Source organism: Priapulus caudatus, unplaced genomic scaffold, assembly GCF_000485595.1.
Source record: "Priapulus caudatus unplaced genomic scaffold, Priapulus_caudatus-5.0.1 Scaffold109, whole genome shotgun sequence".
Classification (NCBI taxonomy): Eukaryota; Metazoa; Priapulida; class Priapulimorpha; order Priapulimorphida; family Priapulidae; genus Priapulus; species Priapulus caudatus.
Genome location: NW_014577170.1, coordinates 172,395 through 185,856, shown reverse-complemented (window position 1 = coordinate 185,856; position 13,462 = coordinate 172,395). Strand labels below are relative to the sequence as shown.

At 46.4% G+C, this 13,462-nt stretch overlaps 1 protein-coding gene across 1 annotated transcript in view; it reads left to right on the top strand.

The window, feature by feature from the left end:
- Positions 1 to 13,462, top strand: part of LOC106805306 (gamma-aminobutyric acid type B receptor subunit 1-like) — a 34,112-nt gene extending 20,650 nt beyond the window's left edge. The window contains exons 11-19 of the mRNA XM_014806847.1: positions 358 to 465; positions 2,726 to 2,824; positions 8,277 to 8,478; positions 8,928 to 9,055; positions 9,477 to 9,605; positions 11,231 to 11,368; positions 11,879 to 12,061; positions 12,185 to 12,323; positions 13,182 to 13,462. Of these exons, the coding sequence (XP_014662333.1) occupies positions 358 to 465; positions 2,726 to 2,824; positions 8,277 to 8,478; positions 8,928 to 9,055; positions 9,477 to 9,605; positions 11,231 to 11,368; positions 11,879 to 12,061; positions 12,185 to 12,323; positions 13,182 to 13,462 (1,407 nt within the window). The remainder of the gene's footprint in view (positions 1 to 357; positions 466 to 2,725; positions 2,825 to 8,276; positions 8,479 to 8,927; positions 9,056 to 9,476; positions 9,606 to 11,230; positions 11,369 to 11,878; positions 12,062 to 12,184; positions 12,324 to 13,181) is intronic.

Sequence of the window (13,462 nt, the reverse complement as noted above, 5' to 3'; positions counted from 1 at the left end):
CAACCAACCCAGCGTCTCACGTCACGCATATTATACTATATATATTATATATATATATATCAAGAGTACATAATAGAGTACATATTATTACTCTTGATATATAATATATATATATATTATATATATATAATATATATATATATAGCATACATACGTATAAATACATACTGCAGAAAGACAGGGCATAGATTATATATATAAATATAACTAGCCTATAACCTATAGGGTTATAAGCTATAGCTTAAATATCTCTATACTGTAGTATAGACATTGTCATGGCAATAGTTTGTGGATTGGTTTCCGATCGTATATGTTGTGCGTTGAACACTGTATGTAAAGCACGTTGCCCTATTATAGATGCGGGCATGGCTGCTTACCATTGGCTTTACACTTGCCTATGGAGCCATGTTTGCTAAGGTGTGGACCGTACATCGACTAGCAACCAAGGCCAAGAAGGATGCCAAGGTGAGCCTTATTAACATAATTAAGTGCTAATTGTAAGTAAGCGTATTAATTGTTGATGAGAAGACAAACCGCATTCTTATTTTGGCTTGAAGCTATATTGCATATACTGTATAAATCTATGTGTGTACGTGTGGGTCTGGGTAGTCATTGTTTGCCGTATTAGTTTAAATGTTTTAGATCTAAATGAGCGCAATGTGATAGAAGTTGTTTATTAGAATAAATTTGAATAGAATTGATAGACTCGTTTGTTTTAGAGGCTTAATCAAACTAAGGCAATTATAATAAGTTTGCAAAACAGCTACTATCTCATTATTTACGATTCTCATTATAAAAGGTTGTTTAAAATACAAATGTATTAACAAGTGGTGAAATATTTTGCATGGTTCGGATAGGAGGTAAGCGTTTGTTTTCCAATATTCCACTTCCGTAGAAATTTTCTCTCTCTCTCTTTCTATAGACTATCTTCTGTGCTTGTATCAGCTCCACAAACCCACTGTATATGACGTAGCTGCCTTTCTTACCCCCTCCCCCACCCCAACACCCAAGATTTTCAACCCCTGCTGTTTAACCCTTTTTTTGAAATGTCGGGAACATTAAATGTTTTCATCGCGTATCGTGTGTATACACCGGTAAATAAGAAACTATATACGATCCCACTGTTTAACATCTGCGTGTGCTGGACACGTACAATTTCTGTCTCTGAATCATGTATATGTTTATCACATAAACTAATATACCCATCGTGCTCATTAGGCTCATAAACTAAACGGATTAAGTGCGTATACCGCCTAGAGGTCGGCACACACATTTTAAGTCGCATTTCGTGTTGGGTTTTCAATAACCACTTTACAGGAGCGGAAGAACTATTAGCCAAAGTATGTGTCACTGCACTTTTACTCTTCGCTTTCATTTTACGACACTGAGTTATCGAGAGCTGTTCACATGTCAAGGCATCGGTAGTTGTATCAAACAGTAGAGTCACGCTAGTCTTTGCTTTAACTTTCTCTCGCAAACAATATTCTGCCGCCTATTATATTTTTTCCTGTCGTGGCTGTCACGAAAAGCCAGTTAGCTGAACTTCTTTCAGATTTCTTATAGACGCGCTTATTACTACTCGCTCTCTATCTCTATAGCTTTCTATATCTTTCTCGCGCGCGTTCCCGCTCGTTCTCTCGCTCACTCTTTTCCTATCTGCTTATATCTCTTATTACATACTCTTTGCGCTTACTCTTATATATATATATAGTCACTTCATGCGCTCGTTATTTTTACGTTTAAACGCTTAAAATTCACAGTAGTCAGGCATGTGGTGATGGGTTTCATATACAATATAGCCGTGGTGCAGAATAGATCGATATATCGTCGAGGGACAAGATTCAATGTTTCTTTTGAGTTAGAAGCATCTACTGGTTCTGCAACGGAGGCGTATGTAAATTAATACACAGTCGATAGGGCCTTTGTTCATTAAGCACAGCTAGCCGCGGCGCTTTTAATTACTCGAGTATTTAACTATCGCCAGGCCATGGAATATAATTAATCTCGCAAGTTTCCTCTTTCTGTCGCAAAATTTATTACAGCGTTTTTTTATTCCTCTTTTTTTTAAACTCCAAATAACTATTTAATCATTGCGAAAACGGTGACAAAATTTATATCAATTCTTCACGCACACATAATTGTAGGAGCCCTACGGATCTTAGATCATTTCCACCGTACGTCCGTGTGCGTGCGTCGTCCTTGCATATTTCCTCCGTCTTTGTCCCACAAATGTCGTTCTAATGTCACGGTGGTTCGGTTAAAGCTTGGCTAACTATATTGGCGGCAGCGCTACGACCTCTCTTCTCCCCTTCCTCTAGCCCCTCTCTTACCCCTCCCGCCCCTTTCCCTGTTTCCCCTTCCCCCACTTTAACCTTGCACTGCTGTATATATAGTCCCTCCCTTTCCCCCTTCCTTCTTTTCCCCCGCTTCTCTCCCTTTTCCTCCCCCTCACTATACCTTCTTTCTGCCCCCTCGCGCCCCCTCCCTTCCTCCACCATACTGATGTGACAGTTAATGTAATCACGCTTGCCAATCTCCCAGCTTTTCTCTCGCTCTCCCTCTAGCTGTCGTCTGATTCTCACCCCCTCCCCGCGCGTGCTGTGACCGGAGGGAGGGGAAGTAGGCGTGTGGGTGCACACCCCGTGTATAGCCAGCCCCGGGCACACAGTCGCTGATAATTTGCTATCGGTTTCTTTTCTCCCCGGATTTCTTTTTGCGCTGGCAGAAAGCCATAGGCAAGCTGATCCAGAGCTGTCATCGACGCCTGTTGCATATCTCGCCGGAACTCGAAACCTCGGCTCTTAACAATGAGTTTAGCTACGAGGTACCCAGCCGCGGTCGTGTTCGGTATCTATTAGTCGTGTCTGTCGTCGTCGCATGCCAGCATTGTCTCACTGCTTGGAACAAGTGGCGTCTGGTATGCGTGACGTATGCGTGACGTATGTCGTGACGTCGGCGGTCAGCATGAGGTCGCGCGCCGCACGATGTGTGCCGACGTCACGCGTGTCATCCGTGCGTGCGTGCGTGCGCGCGCGTGCGTGCGTGCGTGCGTGCGCGTAGGCCAGCGGTTGGCGGTAGGTGCGAGCGCCGAGTGGTGTCGCCAGCTGGTGGGTGTGAATGAATGATTGTCCTTATACTGCACTGCATGCGAGTAAACGTGTCGAACAAAAAAGCAGGTCGTCGTGTCTCCGAAAAAAAGTGGATGCTGAAAATCAACCGAACAACTCTGATCGTGAAAAAAAACTTGTATTGGTATTGTATAAAAAAAAAATTTGTCACAGCTGCCGAGAACATTCGGAAAACTTCACGTGCGTGCATTTCGATTAGAGGCAGCCGAAAATATTACATCGGCGTTTCATATATCTCCCCTTCCCCCCTGCTCCGCCTACGTTGTTTTCGTTTCATCTGTCACGGTGTTTATCGAAATCCGTAAATGGTTTTTCTTGTGAAAGGTTTACAAGCATTTGTGTGTGCGCGTGTGTGCGTTTTCTGTCTTTTTTTCGTCGTTCGATCTGTCTCTGTATTCTGTCATTATCTGATTACCTAATCCGTTCTACTAATCTATGACTGTGTCTTTCTATCTCTCTGTGTTATGCCTGTTGTATACGTTATTACACAGGTGACGTTTAGCAGTAAGCGTGGTTCTGTTACGTTTGGGAAAATCTATTATACATAGCCAAAGATTGACTGGTAGTCTATGTGTGTGTGTGTGTGCGCGTGCGTGCGTGCGTGCGTGCGTGCGTGCGTGCGTGAGAGCGTGCGTGCGTGCGTGCGTGTGTGTGCACGTGCGTGCGTGTGTGTGAGCGCGTGTGTGTGCGTTCGTGTGTTCACCAAAGGCGCGCCATGACCCCATTAACGAAGTGAAACTATACAGACAGCAGTCTCGATCGATGCGCTGCATTATCGCCTGATCGAATGATCGATTGATTATGACGCATTGCATTAATGAGAACAACGTGTATCGTAGCGCCCTCTACCTATACCTAGTCTGCGTGACCCCACCGATCGCTTTTTTCATGTTGTCGATAGAAAAAACCCTCGCGAGCACAAGTAAAACCCGGATATTGTTTTGTTTGGCCACCACCCTTACCCCCGTTCACCGACCACTCTTCGCTGCAGGTTTGTTTCTCTACCCCGCAGATATTTTCTCTAGTTTCACCCAGCGATAGCGTGTAATTATTTTCTCTTACCCAGAGTCGTGACTGCTTTATCCCCACCAGGTCTTTCTCACTGAGGGCTTTAGGCTGTCTTTTCTACTGTCTGGAATCAACTACAGCACTGGAGCAAAGAAAAAATCCAATGTAGAGCATCCCATAGTGTTTGCTTGTTCGCGCTCGGTGCGGCCTGCCCTCTAGCGGCAGATAAGAGATTCGAATATAGCGGCCCTCTGGTGGCAGACGTGAGAGGCAGTGAGGCCGGCCCTCTAGCGGCAGATATGAGACTCGGGGAGGCGTCTGCCGATACGGGCGCACCGCACCGGGCGCGCTTCAAACACTCTTCGTTTTTCTTTGTTAAATTTTTCCACCTTTTCTTGATGACTATTTTTCGAGCCACAGCTTACACCGCGACCACCACCACCACTACTACTACCGCTGCTGCTGCTGCTGTTGCTGTGCACTGCTACTACTTACTATATCTATACTCACACCTCACCCGTCACCGTGTTGCTCTGTACTGCACCCATATTGTCGTGCGCACTCTTCTGTGTGTCTACACTGCATATATATATATATATATATATATATATATATATATATATATATATGCATATTTATCTTTTTATATACTTATCGTAGTACATGTCTCTTGCCGAGTCGTGGATTTGCACATAACCCATACTGTTTCCGCCCGGGTCGGGTAGTGGGGGCATCGTGGATTGGGGGGGGCACTATACAATTATGATGGTCAGAGCTTTGACTTCGCGTGACCTCGCATGACCTTATGACCTCGAGTTTAACAAGGGCATTATAGTTCAACCTACATTTCGGCTGGTTATATATATATATATATATATATATATATACCACAAGTAAGTCACCAACCTACGTGGCACTCTGTACAATACCTGCGCAAGGCAGAGGCCCGCTACATGGGTCGTTTGGGGGGTCAAAGCTCTGCCTAAATTTGTCATGACACTGTGAGGTATATTCCTTACTTCACGTACATATATCCAGAGGTAAGAGGCATTATACTTTTCCAGAAATCCATCAGGGCCAGGTCTGTCTGCTCGTGAGGCTCTGTTAAACTGAGGGGATTAACTTCGCAGCTGCTATGCGGATGTTGAAACAGAATAGAAAGAAGTAAAAATAGAATGTATTGGAATCGAGCCAGCTGGCTCGTATAGTCCAGGCAGGAGTGAGTTGATAACAGAGACCAATCTGTTATTGTATCTTGCTCCTGCTATTGGTCATTTGTTAGTATACAGGCAGAACCACCTACGGCTAGTATAATGTCCGTTTTAACCGCAGTACTGCTTCCGAAGCTAGCAGACTGGTCCTGATGGCTGTTGGCAAGATGATAGAGTTACTACAGGCCGCACCAGCACCATGTGAACAGTATGCTGCCGCAACAGCATATTGTTACATACAACATTGCACTCATACCTATTATATAAATATATATATATATATATATATATATATATTATTGTATACACATATATATATGTATATATATATATATCAACCAGCTGCTCACGTGGTTGTTCAGACTGCACCCGTTACTTTACAGGTTTTCTCTCTATCAGCTACGGCGCTAGACGTGTTTTACATTTGTGGTTTGCTTGACGGACCGCGTAAGGGTCATAGCAAGCATCACCTTCAAATGTTTTCTCGTATATTTTTTCGTCAATCGTTGTACATCGGTGTTGTGTTTTTCGATAATTCTATATTATTTATAACATGTTTTTTTATACGGGTTTTTCAAAGTTACGCTTCATTACAATTGCTGGTATACAATTAAAGATTTTTACGGTTATATTACGTTGGTTCATTCGTCAAGAAAACCTTGATACGGTCTGATCGCTTGTTTCTGTGATCCCTACCACCTGCGTGCCAACATTACTTAAGTTTGATCTTCTGAGAGGTTACACCCACGAGTTTATGCCTACAGTTTTGCTAGCGAAGGCATAAATAGTTTGTAGTTCAGGATTAGAATGGTTTGTATTGTTTAAGATTAGAATGGTTTGTAGCTCAATATGAACATAGTTTGTAGTTCAAGATAAACATAGTTTGTAGTTCAAGATAAATATAGTGTGTAGTTCAATATGACCATTGGTTTGTAGTTCAATATGACCTTTGGTTTGTAGTTCAATATGACCTTTGGTTTGTAGTTCAAGATGAATATAGTTTGTAGTTCTAGATAAACATGGTTCGTAGTTCAAGTTAAATATAGTGTGTAGTTCAATATGAACATTGGTTTGTAGTTCAAGATTAGCATAGTTTGTAGTTTAATATGAACATAGTTTTTAGTTCAAGATGAATACCGTTATAGTTTGTAGTTCTATATGAATATAGTTTGTAGTTCAAGATGAATATAGTTTGTAGTTCTAGATGAATATAGTGTGTAGTTCTATATGAACATGGTTTGTAGTTCAATATAAACATAGTTTGTAGTTCAAGATGAATATAGTTTGTAGTTCTAGATAAACATGTTTCGTAGTTCAATATGAACACAGTTTGTAGTTTAATATGAGCATAGTTTGTAGTTAAAGATGAATATAGTTGTAGTTCTAGATAAACATGGTTCGTAGTTCAAGGTTAGAATGGCTCGTAGTTCAAGATTAGCATGGTTTGTAGTTCAAGATGAACATAGTTTGTAGTTCTAGATGAACATGGCTCGTAGTTCAATATGAACACAGTTTGTAGTTTAATATGAGCATAGTTTGTAGTTCAAGATAGATTCAACATAGTTCGCTATGTTTCTATCACGGATGTAACGATTATCCACTGCATCTCTAGACTTTGACTCCGCGTTATCTCGCACATGACCACGTCTCAAGCACTTACATCGCCGATAAAGTTACGTCATGCATGCGACGGGCGTGTTTCCTTACATAATTCAGGAACCCTTGCATTTTAGAGGAATGCTGAGGTCGGTTCCGCTTATCAGTAAATCCTGGCAAGCTAAGGCAAAATATCGTTAGCAAATACGGAAACAGGCGTACGTGCTAGATGTTTGATTTATTATTTACTCCTGGTAGAATGTATCACAGAAACTACGAGCAAAAACGTCGATAGGTTTTCATAATATTCACACATTTAAAACAATGGCGGTTTCTAACGTACAGAAATTAGCATGCTATTCTTAGATGCATATCTTCGATTTACAATTACACTTTTTTTTGCTGGCAAACTAATTTTTGACATTGCCTGTCGCGAAGGCAACCCTGTAAGTATACTAACCCGTGGCGACCCCTGGTGAAACCGGTATTTGTTGTTCTTCGTCAGAAATAAAAACAAGTACAATTTTTCCCGGCATATACACAGCAGGAACGAAAGGTAGAATCACATCTCGCCTACTTTCTTTATACCATTTGCGTCTCATTGTAGCCGCGTCTCTCTCTCTCCCCCATCTATCTATACATCAAAATCACAGGTAAAGTGTACGCGCCCTCTCAACCATACAGCACTCGTGTCTGTATGCGACTGCCTGCTGTAGGGTTACCCGTGCCCCGGTCCCCATGTGGGGGGGATCTCGTACGCACTCGGCACACCTCGGCTGATTCCGTAACCACGAAGGCGGGGTTTGGCCGAGGTTTGCCGAATGACGCTCGTACGTACCGCACGTCGCGCACGCCACCTAGCGGCCACCGTGCGAGGCTGCATTGACTCGCTGTTGACGCGAGCGCGGCTGCAGCAGCAGTGACGGACGGTTGACCGCTGCCGCCGCTGCTGCCGCGGACAGGCACGTAGGCCTACACGCAGCGCCTCATAGCTAGTGATTTAGCCTCGCTCCGGTGAAGCCACGGGGCAATAGTGCGAGCGTGCGTGCGTGCGTGCGTGCGTGCGTGCGTGCGTGGGTGAGTGCATGTGCGCCTACCAGCCCGTTTGCGCGTGCGTGCGTGCGTGCGTTGTTATCCTACGCGTGCGTGCCTTCGCCCGCGCGCGTGTCCGCCCACCCGTGCGTGTGCCCGCCCGCCAGTGCGTGCATGCGTGCGTGCGTGCGCCCGTGCGTGCGTGCGTGCGCCCGTGCGTGCGTGCGTGCGTGCGTGCGTGCGTGCGCTGAGCTGAGCTGTCCCGCTGAGCCGCGCCGTCGTCTGCTCGTGCTCGCTGCAGGACCTCGGCGGCTGGCGTCTGTACGTCGTCATCGTCGTGCTCCTCGCCATTGACGTCATCATGCTCGGGGCGTGGGAGCTGAAGGACCCGCTCGGACGCGTCATGGCGCAGTTCCCGAAGGAGGACGTCATGACAGACGAGGACAAGAGCCTGCTGCCGATGCTCGAACACTGCAAGTCGCGCAACCACGAGATCTGGCTCGGTGAGCGGAACGGGGGAGAGAGTGTGGCGCCCGCTGTAGGCGTCACTCGTTAACTCTAGGATTTTTTTTGATTCTTTGATTTCCCTGTATCTTTCTTCCATTATCTCTACCTTTTTTTTGCTGTCTGGTTCTCTGCCACTATCTGTCTCTCTTCTTTTATTCGTGTCTTTTGCTTTCTTCTCTCTCGTTTCTCTCTTTCTCTATCTCTCGCTTCCACTATATTGACCGATTCCAAAGCGATTGCTTCAATGGACAACTAAAATGTAACGTGGCCGATAAGGATAAGGATCTCGTGGCTATATTCTTTGCGGCGGACATGTACGCATATAATGAATGCTGAGGTGCCTATATTCTTTACATGGGTCATGTATGCCTATAAGAGTCTTGTGCTTATATTATTCTTTACATGGGTCATGTATGCCTAAAGAATCTGATATTATTCTTTGCAGGGGTCATGTATGCCTATAAGGGCCTGGTGCTTATATTCGGCATTTTCCTCGCGTACGAGACGCGGAGTCTGAAGATCAAGCAGATGAACGATTCGCGGTTCGTGGGAATGAGCATCTACAACGTTGTGGTGAGTCGCTGCTGCTGCCATCTATGTACGATCGCTGTAACTAAACAGCATGCTTGCGAAAAGAAATGTGTGCGTATACATACATATATATATATATATATATATATATATATATATATATATATACGATAGAGAGAGAGAAGAGAGAGAGAGAGAGAGAGAGAGAGAGAGAGGGAGAGAGAGAGAGAGAGAGAGAGAGAGAGAGAGAGAGAGAGAGAGAGAGAGAGAGAGAGAGAGAGAGAACGCGGGAGAGAGACAGTGAGAGAGAGAATGAAGTCTGTGTAAGGATCCATCATATCTCTGCTACCTGTTTGTCGCCTGTTTGTTGCCTGTATTTTACCTGTATATTATTTCAATTTTACCTGTATTTTACCTGTAATTACCAGTATGTTACCTGTATGTCACCTGCGTACGTCTACAGGTGCTCTGTCTCATCACGAGTCCCGTGACGATGATCATCGACGACCAGCAGAACGCCAGCTTCACGTTCGTCTCGCTCGCCATCATCTTCTGCAGCTTCCTCACGATGGCGCTCATCTTCATCCCCAAGGTAACTCCGATCGCCGCCACGCGGCGGCGCCAGCGTCGCGCACATGTTCAGCAGTCGATGCCATAAAAATGTTTAATTCTACCTATATATATATATAATCTTATGTTTATATCTATATAGATATCTATATGTTTATCTGAAATAAATAGATTAATAAATAAATACATGTATATATATATATATATATATATATACGATCCTAATTAGTATGTTATTGCTATGGTCAGCGCCAAAGGGAATGCGTTGGCGTATATGCGAAAATAATCTAATAAAATTGTCGAAACGGCAAAGGTATTCGTATAGTGACAGTACCTGGAATTGAGAGGGATGTGTAGGAGGCGGGGAGGCGGAGGAAAGAGGCAGGGGAGGAGGGGAGGAGTGCAGGGGAGGAGGCAGGGGAGGAGGGCCTCCCGTGCGGTCGGTTCGGGTAAAAATCGCGTTTTTAACAGCGAGTGTAACGGCGCGCGGCGGTCGCTCTTCTATAATTAATGAAAACGCAAATCATTTATTAATGTTTGCCTGTTAAGAATTAATGAAAATGGCGGAGCAAGATTTGCAAGCGGTGCGCTTTGCAGCGTGCGGCCAATCAAAAATTTATCCTTCCTGAAACCAATACGCACAACTGCGTATGTCACCAGCGTATATGCTACGATGCAAAACCATCATGGCAAATGTTCGCATTAATATTCGATATTTCGATAATAGCCGAAACATTTCATGACGTTTAATACTTAATCATGCGACACAGCTAGTATCGATGGAGCTTTACTGTATGGCGTTAATATTCTTTCGTCAACTTACATTACTCCTTGTTTGATTTTTATTTCGATCTATCTAAAAGTTTGCATAGGCGCAGGTGAATGTTATTGTTTGGCGCATTCGAAACCCTTTGGTCTCGATGGCTGTCAAATGCCGGTGTGATTCGATGTATCATGGCTGGGAATTTCATTTTTCCTTTCATATTCAAGCTGCCGCTGGTATTGCTGTCAGCTCCGAAGGCTGTATTGCATGTCGTAATTAAAATGAGGCGAGAGCGTGTGCATGCCAGTCACCCGTCTGTTGCTATATGCGTCCACACTGTCCCAGTCACGCTTCGCACACGTTGCGTTTTAATCCATAAGTCGACAATTGCCTGTAATCTCTCACGGGATTCTCTAAGCAGTGCAATCAACTATGACTGTAATGACTTTGCATAGTCTCATGACCCTCGTTCAATGACAGGCCCGTAGCCTTAGCAAATCCTTATAGGTGGTGGGGGAATCTCGTGGTTTGGCACCGAGCGCAGCTTCCAGGCTGTGTGCATAGAGTGGCAGGGGTGGATGTGTGGGGACGAAGGTTTCTCGGCTGGCTACATGACGATTGATACATTTTATGATTATTTATTTATTTAAGCTTTTACTGATCTCTAATATCTAGCGTGGGCAGCTGTCCGGCTTGTCCTCTTCAGATCTAGAGGCAATACGGCCATGATTCAGTGACGAGGGTCTGTCTGGTACAGTTCCTCTTACTGCGACGCTATGCCGGAGAGGTCTCCCCTTGATTGACTGTCTCCAATGTTATAGTTCCTCACGCTGTGGCGCTATCCTGGGGAAGGCTCCCCTTGATTTACTTCTCTAATGTTACAGTTCATGACGCTGTGGCGCTATCCTCGGGAAGGGTCCGAGTCGACGGCCCTCACCGATAACTTTCCCAGCAAGGAGGAGGAGGAGCGTCTGCAGAAGTTGACAGCAGAGAACGAAGAGATCAAGAAGCAGATTGCGGAGGTATGTACGAATGCCGGAGCTAGTCGCGTTCACGTATGCAGCTTGTAGTGGATTTAAAGTCTTGTATATAATGTTTAATATCGAGTATTTAGTATTTAGTATTCAGTATTCAGTATTCAGTATTCAGTATTCAGTATTCAGTATTTAGTATTCTGTATTCTGTATTCAGTATTCAGAATTCAGTATTTAATATTCAATATTCAGTATTCAGTATTTAGTATTTAGTATTTAGTATTCAGTGTTCAGTATTCAGTATTTAGTATTTAGGTTAGTGCGGCGGTGGATTTTGGTGTAACGTAACCTGTTTAAGAGACACAGGTTTCACCCAATGCATATCTTTTTAAAATAAAACTACGAAACGGTGATATATATATATATATATATATATATACACGTGTTCGCCTATATGCTCCCTTTTTACCTATAATAATGTTTTTGCTGTTGTCAGATTTACTGTTCTGCTGTATTTCTTTGTTTCTCTACATACTCTATACTACTTGGTTCACACAGAAAGAGGAGAAGATCCGGAGCTTGAACGCGGCGTTACAAGAGCGATCCCGTCTACGAGCCGCCATCACCGCCAAGCAGGCAGGTGCTGCCATCACCGGCGCCGCCGTCGCGCTCGCAGCGCCCTCACACGCCGGAACCGGCACGCCACCTAGCGAGCCGGCGAGCCAGGAGACCATCGCGGAAGTGGAGCAGCGTGCGCCGGCGGCGGCGGCAGCGGGGAAGCAACAGCAGCAGGAGAGAGAGAAGGCGAGGGAGAGGGAGAAGGTGTCTCCTCTCCAGCAGCAGTCGCCGCCGGCACCGCCGCAGCAGGACGAGTACACGTTCACGATCGACTGCGATCCGGCGATATGTCCGATGGCGACGCCCGAGTCGAGCTTCATCGTCGATCCGAACTCGGATTCGGGCATACACAGCGCGTCGAACGCGAAGAGCAGCAAGGGATCAGGTACGACGACAACCGGATCCGGCGGCGGGGAGGCGGAGCTATCCGAATTCTGCTCGTAGCGTAGGCCGTGTGGTGGAGGGAGGAAGCGGAAGGAGGCGGGAGGATGCGGGAGGAGGAGCGAGAAAGGCGGAGCAGGCGGGAGGAGGCGGGAGAAGGGCGGAGCAAGCGAGAGAGGGGTGGAGCAGGTGGGCGGAGGTAGGAGGAGGACGGAGCAGGCGGGAGAGGGGCGGAGCAAGCGGGAGGAGGTAGGAGGAGGGCGGAGCAGGCGGGAGAGGGGCGGAGCAGGTGGGAGGAGGTGAGAAGAGGGCGGAGCAGGCGGGAGAAGGGCGGAGGAGGCGGGAGAAGGGCGGAGCAGGCGGGAGAAGGGCGGAGCAGTCGGGAGGAGGCGGGAGAAGGGCGGAGCAGGCGGGAGGAGGCGTAAGAAGGTGGGAAAAGCCGTAAGAAGGCAGGGGGTTTGGGAGAATGAGAAAGGAGACAGGAGAAGAAAGGAGACAGGAGAAGAAAGGAGAAGGAGGAGGAGGCGGTAGAGAGGCGGAACTCTCCGAATTCTAACTATTGCTTCGGCCGCGCGGTGCATGTAGGAGCGCTCGAAACGGGAGTAGCATGGGCAGAGGATAGAGATAAAGTATACGGGAGAGGGGGTGAGCCCACCCTAGAAACGGATTTAAAATTTACGCTGGGAGGGTAGACCGACGTCTCGTCGCAGCTTGGTATAGTCGCTCTCACCCCTCTCCCCCCGCCTCCCTGCGTTCTCTGCTTCAACCCACAGCTTCTCCTGCCGACAGACTCGACTCGAAAATACCGCTATTGCTGTAACTACCGTCTATTTACGGGCGCTACTATTTTGGTTCTCCGTAGCGGCAGCGATTCCCAATGCGCTGCCCCAGCGCCACCAAGCGGCCGGCGCGGCACCCAACGCTTTCCAATACACGATCGCCGTCGACGTCGCTTGTGGCGCCCCCGCGGCCGGTGGCGCCCCCGCGTGCAGCTTTGCTGCCAGCTCGGATTCCGGCGTGCACGGTTGCAGTACGGGAAAGAATCGGAGCGGCTCGGCTGGCGGCGGCGAGCAGGGGAAGGAGGTTCCTCCCTCGCCGCCGCTGCCGCCTCCTCTCGCCGCCGGTGACGCGTTGCCGACATGA